Source organism: Clinocottus analis, unplaced genomic scaffold, assembly GCF_023055335.1.
Source record: "Clinocottus analis isolate CAN_PGR_092001 unplaced genomic scaffold, fCliAna1.0.p SCAF_1, whole genome shotgun sequence".
Classification (NCBI taxonomy): Eukaryota; Metazoa; Chordata; class Actinopteri; order Perciformes; family Cottidae; genus Clinocottus; species Clinocottus analis.
In genome coordinates this window covers 7,550,001-7,557,500 of record NW_027175820.1, presented here as the reverse complement: position 1 = coordinate 7,557,500, position 7,500 = coordinate 7,550,001, and the positions used below count along the sequence as shown (strand labels likewise).

Here is a 7,500-nt window from a genome sequence, read left to right as displayed (position 1 = left end):
AGGATGTTTAAATAAAAAAAACAGATGTTTCCTTCATCCACAGCATCTCATTCTGGCAGCATTTTGGATATCTGTGACGTGACCATGGAGTCGTTGTACAAGAGAAATATCCAATTTGCAAAGTGTGCTGTTAAAAAAAGGGTCCATCACTTGAACGCTTCGAACATTTTTCCTAACCTTTAAACCAAGTCTTAACTCTAAAATGTCATGATGACCGTGGACTGAAACTTCTGTCCCCATGAGGCTGATAAAACACGTTGATCTGAGTGCTATGGCTGCTGGTGAGCTGCAGTCTGAGGATCGAGGCTGCGCTCCGGGCGAGTCTTTTATTTGTCATGTGGCATTATTTATTTATACAAATGTGATGGACTTTTCACCGGGACATTCTGTTCTCATCTGTTTAATACAAATATAATTGAATCACTGACACTTCACCTTTTACTTTTGCTTCTCGGCAGATCTTCAGCTTCCAGTGACGGAGCCGGACATCAACAATCGCCTTGAGTCTCTATGTCTGAGCATGACGGAGCACGCCTTGGGAGGTAACACGCCATTTTAATAGATGCTGATTATTAATCCATAATGCATGAAACACATGTATTTACAGGGAACAGAGATCCTGTCTTTACACACATTCAGGATGCAACGCTTCAGTGGATCATAGAGTATGATAGAAAGTGTACAGCGTCACTGTAGTTCCTCTTTTTCATCTAACTTGATGTACATATGTGACATAACATCAATGTTTTATGATGCTAGCTTCAACACATAAAGCATGGACTTCTATACAACCAGAGAAGTCACTCCCTGGTGGTCAGGGGAGAGAATGCAGCTTTAACACATGAAGCAAATGCTTCTATACAACCGGACGGGTTGCCCCCCGGTGGTCAGAAGAGCGAATGATGCAGCTTTAAGATGTGAAACTGGAAATAATGATAATGTGGTCATTAGATGGCCAAGTCGAGTGAACCCGTGGAGGACTTTGCTGGTGTAGAATATTCCTGTGTGCAGGGAATTTCAGTCTGGGTCGAAGATGGTGCCAATAACGCCCCCCCCCCCAAAAAAAAGAACTTAACTGAGGTGAAGACAGTAGGCCTCAGTGCTCGATGCCGGACAGTGGACAAGTGCTGCTTTGTGTGTGTGTGTGAGTGTGTGTGTCTGCGTGTGTGTGTGTCAGCGTGTGCACACCCATGCAGAACGAAGAAGTGCTTTTAACCGTCTCATCCAGAGTTTCTCTTTCTACTTTTGCAGAAACAAAACTCGATAACTGAATCCGAACCAGCAACAGTGAGCGAACCAGTATAGTATCGTCTCCACGCTGACACTAACTAGCCTTTTTAGTGCCGGCATGAAACAGCATTACATTGTTCCTCCTCACCAGCAGCAGCTGTCAGCCTGTTGTTTTCCTCTGAAGGTCTGTCAGTATTTTTACAGATGTGTTGTCCTCCCCACGACAGTGTGGGGTTCCTCCCCCCCGCTATGCCCCACGTCAGGAAACACGCCTCAGGCCTTTAGTCACAACATCTCTTCTCTTTTAACAGAGCTGATAATAATGACTGTGGTTACATGTATTCGAATTATTGGCTTAATCGGACTGAAATCAAATTATCCCTTTCATGTAAACACCTTTGTTCGAATAATTGCGGTCCGACTACGATCCAATTAACACCCCTAGATAACTTGATCCGACTCGGTTGATAATTCGGACATCGCATCATGTAAACGGTGAATTGGATTAGGAACTGGACTATGCGTCTTCGCGCATGCTCGAGATCCCTTTGCCCTCCTCCCTCCCAGGTCATGACCTGGAAGTCGAAAGAGACGATAAGTTGTCACTGCTGGGAGCCGGCCGGCAGAAACAAACAATTGTAAAAGTCGGGTTACTAGCCGATACTACCTTCGGTGGGTGTCCCCGCAAGCTTCCTGCTGTAGCCAGCTGGTGCTGCTGCGAGTTCCCTGTTTACTCTTCGCTAGCTCCCCAACAACCACCGGAGGTATCGGGGTTCTCTCCATTATGAAGAGTGAAGAGGTCAAGCGGAGATGGCTGTATCACCACTATATGTAATGAAAACAGCGCCACCTATCGTATTGGATATGACATGCTTTCGGCCAATGATTCCATTTATTCACTGCCATGTATATAAGGATAATAGCAGTTGCCCCGAAAGATAGCATAGTCCGACTAAAGCAAAATTTGAATTGATACCATCAAGTGAACGCACTGAATGACTCAGTATACTATAGAACAGGGTTGCTCACACTTTTTTGGCTCGCGAGCTACTTTTAAAATGACCAAGTCAAAAAGATCTACCTACATTAACAGTGGTAAATATATTTATATCAGTGGCGGGCCACGGGATTCCGACTTAGGCCTTCAATGAGTGCCATATAGTCCACATCACGGGCGGACTGGGAGGAAAAAGTGTCCCTGGAGTTACTGTCACAGACCAACACACTGGCGTTCAAACAATCCACCACCACCCGCTCTGCCACACGGCTCTACTATGAACATACGGGAGGAGGGGAACGACCCGCGGAGCCACTCCACATGACGGGGGAAAAAAAGGAGACGCTGCGCACGCAGGTGCGCAGTGTCTCCGCCAGCACTCGCTTTCATTTCGCCACGGGGTTTCGCACGCGTGTTACGCTGTGTTCACACCGAACGCGACAATTTTTTTCACGTCGCGTCTCCCTTGTCAGTTGTGTCGCGACAAAAAAGGGTGTTCACACCAAAAGCAACATGACTAATTGAGCCGCCACATATGGGCATGGTTTATCTCTGTAGCTTCTCCCTGAGAAAATAACGATCTTTTACATTATAAACTATGGAAGAATAAGCCCTAGTTCTGCTTTATATTTGTTGTGGAAGTCACAAAAACGTGGGAATATCAAATAAATACCATCTGTAGCCGCACACAGCTCGCTGAATTTCACCAACTCCAGGAACTGCCTCTAGCTTACTACAACGGTTACTAGCTGTCATCCACCATGGAAATAACCACTAGTTATGCTTTATACTTGTGTAAATTCCACATACATATAGAACATCAAACTCCATCCTGTCTGGGTTCATAATATCATCTGTAGTGACACAACAGCGTCTGAATGACGGCCGCTATCATCGCTATCACCGGCAGAAGTTTGATTCAACAACAGGACGGCGGTGACGAGTGGAACATTATGACTCACATGTTTTTGTCGCCGGAGTTGGGAAATTTCAACTCGCCCGACAAGCTGTCGCGTCCAACGTTCTGTTTGCCCCGTGGCAAACTCGCTGTTCGTGTCGCGTCAAACGCGTCTGTCCAAGACACTGACCCTGCACAGTGCAGACATGACATTGCATTTGGGGTGGCTGTAACTCACGGGGATGAGTGGTCGTCCCGTTACCACGAGATAGCCGGTTCGATCCCAAGTCCCACCACAGTTTACACGTCGAAGTGTCTCTGAGCACGACACTTAACCCCTCGTCGCTCCTCGGGCGCCTCACAGGGTGGCCCACTGCTCCTTAATCAAGGATGGGTTAAATGCAGAGAAGAATTTCCCCAAGGGGATTAATATAGTGCATGTTTCTTTTTTTCTTTTTCTATAAACCTCTGTGGGAAAGGTGTCATCAGTAAGTTCTGAGGTGTTCTAGGTGAGACGCTAGCTTCATTGACCAATCACAGCACATGTTAATGGTCACTGTGACCAATCACACGCCTTTTGCAAAGGCTCTTCCATGTATTTTAAGCAGGCTAATCGTACATATAGGAAGACAGGTGAAATGTGATTGGATAAAAATGCTGTTAAACAGGTTTCAAGAAGCCATACAAGAGAACTGAAGGAGCAGAGGAACAGATGAAGGCACAGCTGCAATTAGAAAACAAGCTAACAGGCAAAAATAATTTTAAAACATGTAGTGTATTTGTGAAAAACAATTACATTATTACAAAAAATATTACTTTTAATTACAAAAAATAAAAATTTATTTATTTATTTATATATATTATAAAATAGTTATAATGTTGTGATTCTGTTTCGACCTTCAGAGAAGGCTTAGAAGGTTTTGTCGATAAAGTTTACACATTTTTTAAAAAGTTGAATTCTTTTTTTTTTTTTTAAAGTCTTTTTAAAAAAAATGTATTGCAATCGACCTATTGGGCACACCTACTATAGAAAGTAGAATTGGATTATAAAACTCACGGATCAGAACAGCAGTAAAGAAAGAAACAGAGCAAATATAAATTTTAGATCCCTGATCATGTTTTTTGATGCCGATACTAACCACCTACTACTACTTGATGATCCATACTAACAGATATAGGTCTCTTTGTTGTTTTGATTATAGCAGCTGGTTTACAAGGACCCATCGGCCCTAAAATCATTTCAACACCCTGAAATCTGTGTGAATTCTAAATCTTCATAAAAACATACAATTTGTATTAATTAAACAAAGCTCATCTCTAATATCTATTTTATATTAATGTGAAAACATCTGGATTTATTCTAGTTGATCACCAACACATTTTACCTGGATCATTTTCTAATTAAAAAAAAACATTTCATTTTAAATTGAAAGTTAGAACTATTTAATAATCTAATTGTTTTTCACAAATTCACTACATATATCATTATTATTATTTATTTTCTCATTGCACAGCTGCCTTCATCTGTTCCTCTGCTCCTTCGGGTTTCTTATATGGCTTCTTGGGACTTGTTTAACAGCATTTTTTATCCAATCACATTTCACATGTCTTCCTTTATGAAAGAGCAGCCTGGTTAGAATACATGAATCACTCTTCTCGAAGTCTTGACGTGTGATTGGTCACAGGGTCCGTGTAACCAATAACATGCGCTGTGATTGGTCAGTGAAGCTAGCATCTTACCTAGAACCTAGAATCTCAGGACTTGCTGATGATCCCTTTACCACAGAGGTTTATTTGTGTCTGGTGAGTAAAATGCTGATTATGTTACTGTTTTTTACATTTGCAGTCTTATTTAATCATAAACAAGTCACAGCGCTGTTGTTGTTTTTGCTGGACCTGGGGGTGCTAGTGCTTCTCCATGCGGCCTCTACCCTACGCCAAGGTGCACAGCTGCCGCCAGCATAGCTGTGCTGCAATGTCTCGTCTGTATACTGTGCAGGGTGTCAGTGGCGTGTTTTTTTTGGATCGATTTTATCAATCTAAATCAGTGCATTTCTACCGGTGCGGTGCACTGCAACCGGCTCTAGATCGGCTTAGAAAAGGCTTGGGCCGAAGGTGAGAGCGCCCATCCCCGGACCTTGCCACTTCCGGGAGCCGTGGACCATGTGCTTGCTGTCAGTGGCCCTCTGCTCCTGGCGCGACTGTCGACCGGGGCGGACTTTTCTCAGTGCATCTCAACCGTGTTGTGTCGCCAGGGCGGGGATCGGCCCACATAAACGTCTCTGAAACCCTGTGGCGCAACGAAAGTCACTTCTGGTTCTAAAAAAGCAAGATGACGATGATGAAAATACCTTGAGGCTTTAGTCTACAAACTAACGGCTGACGTCCGCTTCTTCGGTACGTTCTGTGGCTTTAATTGTTGTTCTAACAAACTAAAGTCAGACTAAATAACTGAACACTAATGCCTCCTCTTCTCTGCTTCTCCTCTGCAGACGGTGCCGACCGCACATCAACCATATGAACCGAGGACCTGAGTGAGCGCGGTCGGACGACAGTGGTTCATGAGGCTCTCTCTCGATAAGTTCCCCCCCTCTTTTCTCCCTGCTCAACCAAAGGATCAGACGGGATCCGAGAAACATGAGAGAGAGCCGACCTTCAAACAGCCATCACACCGGCACTGTCCACCAGGTCGGGACAAGAACACACTTCCTGCACCGCCAGCATTGAACCACGTGTGAACGGGCCAGCAGACGGGAGACGCCAGCCTGTGGATCCAGGCCCTCTGGTCTCCCGCACGTGGGCCACAGCTCGTGGCATCCTTCAGACCCATAATAGTACCTCAGATCCCAAAATGAGACAAGAGGACTGAGCTTCTAGCGTGGATCCTCGTAGAGCTCAAAGGCCTCTTTCCAAGTATTGGGTGGCAAAAAAACACACAAAAAACATGTATTTGTATTGTATGTATTTATTGTTTACATAATGATGCAACTTTTAAAAGGGTACAGAAACATGTTTAGTTTTCAGGTATGAATAATGTCATATTCTGTCATGTCTGGCCCCGCCCACCAGCTTTATGTCCCACGAGGAGCCGTCACACTAGTTTACAACCAACGTGCTTTTCCTTTATTTGAGCAGCCAGCATGAGACGGTTTGGCGTGGAGAGGAGGAAGAGGAGGAAGAGGAGGAGGGTTGAGAGGAAGAGGGTTGAGAAAGACACAGGAAGTAGCAAAAGAAAGAATGAAGCTGTGGTGGCGCTAGGAAGGGAAGCGGATGTTTTAAACGGGGGAAAGACATCAGAGGCGGGACCTTTGATGGGCCGAAGATGACTGAGGATGATGATGTCATGTGAGCGAGTGTAGGAGGACATGAGTTTGGGTCCGGTCAGTTACGTATTGTTCGTCATGTATTGTATGAACTTTGAATTCAGAACCTTTTGTCGGCACGATACGTTGTTTTTTTGTGTTGTTTTTTTTTTTACATCTGCTCGTTCAAACGCTTGTTTAGTCTTCTCCTTCTGAGAAGGGGTGGCGTGCCAGATCTTGTTTGCGCTCATCGCCACCCGCTGGTGGAACGTGGTCACAGCGGGGCAGACACACTCTGACCATGCATCGTGTAACACAGCGGTCTGTCTGACAGTCAGTGCCGGCCTTCGTGGGATTTCTTCTTTCTTTTTTGGATTCTCAATCTCATGGTTATTCTGTGTCTTAATATTTATCCTCAGTTTATTGTGTCTGGAATACAGACTTTTTAAAAGATAGGTCTATATGGAAATAAGCTGGCCCCTGATTGAGCATGTAGAGGTGATTATTATTATTATTATTATTATTATTATTATTATTATTATTACTGTTTAGTTTATTTCATTAGTTTGTTGCAATTCTATTGTAAACTTTGTTTGTATCCTGCACTTGCTATAATAATGTGATACACTAAAATCCCAAATGTCCGAAGCTCAAGCAACAGCTGGATGATGAAAGAGGAACATCAGAACCACAAGCGGTGGCCATGTTGAATCCCGGCGCTTCTCTTTGACCTTAAAACATGCTGAAGTTTAAAATCTCTTCTTGTGTCTCTCCCTAAAAGGACCTCACCAGAGTTTGTGCACATTTTAGCCCATTTATCAATACACGTAACATCACCATCTACTGTTGATCTGTTTATGTTTTTACAAGCTTCCAGGCTCATTTTTACGATTACAATGAACTCCCCGAGCCTCTTGCATAAGACAGTAAGTGAGCTTTTGATGGCGTCTGTTTGTTTTAAACAGCCGCACCTACATCATGTTTGTTGACGTGATTCACCTTCTCGAGCAAACTTTAAGTGCCAAACCAAAACTTGAAATAGAAATCCATAAAACACTAGATTACAGTTTGAA

General features: G+C 43.9%; 1 protein-coding gene across 4 annotated transcripts in view; it reads left to right on the top strand.

Annotated features, from left to right (window-relative positions):
* The window catches only part of samd4a (sterile alpha motif domain containing 4A), a 104,573-nt gene that overhangs the window by 94,921 nt on the left and 2,152 nt on the right, over positions 1–7,500 (top strand). For 3 of the 4 annotated variants that reach the window (XM_068578775.1, XM_068578758.1, XM_068578767.1), the window contains exons 12-13: positions 459–542; positions 5,618–7,500. The exon at positions 5,618–7,500 is cut by the window's right edge and continues 2,152 nt beyond it. In XM_068578775.1, coding sequence (XP_068434876.1) covers positions 459–542; positions 5,618–5,646 — 113 coding nt within the window. In that variant the 3' untranslated portion in view covers positions 5,647–7,500. Of the gene's footprint in view, positions 1–458; positions 543–1,251; positions 1,358–5,617 lie in introns of those variants that run through there. The other variant, XM_068578783.1, reaches the window with a different exon arrangement.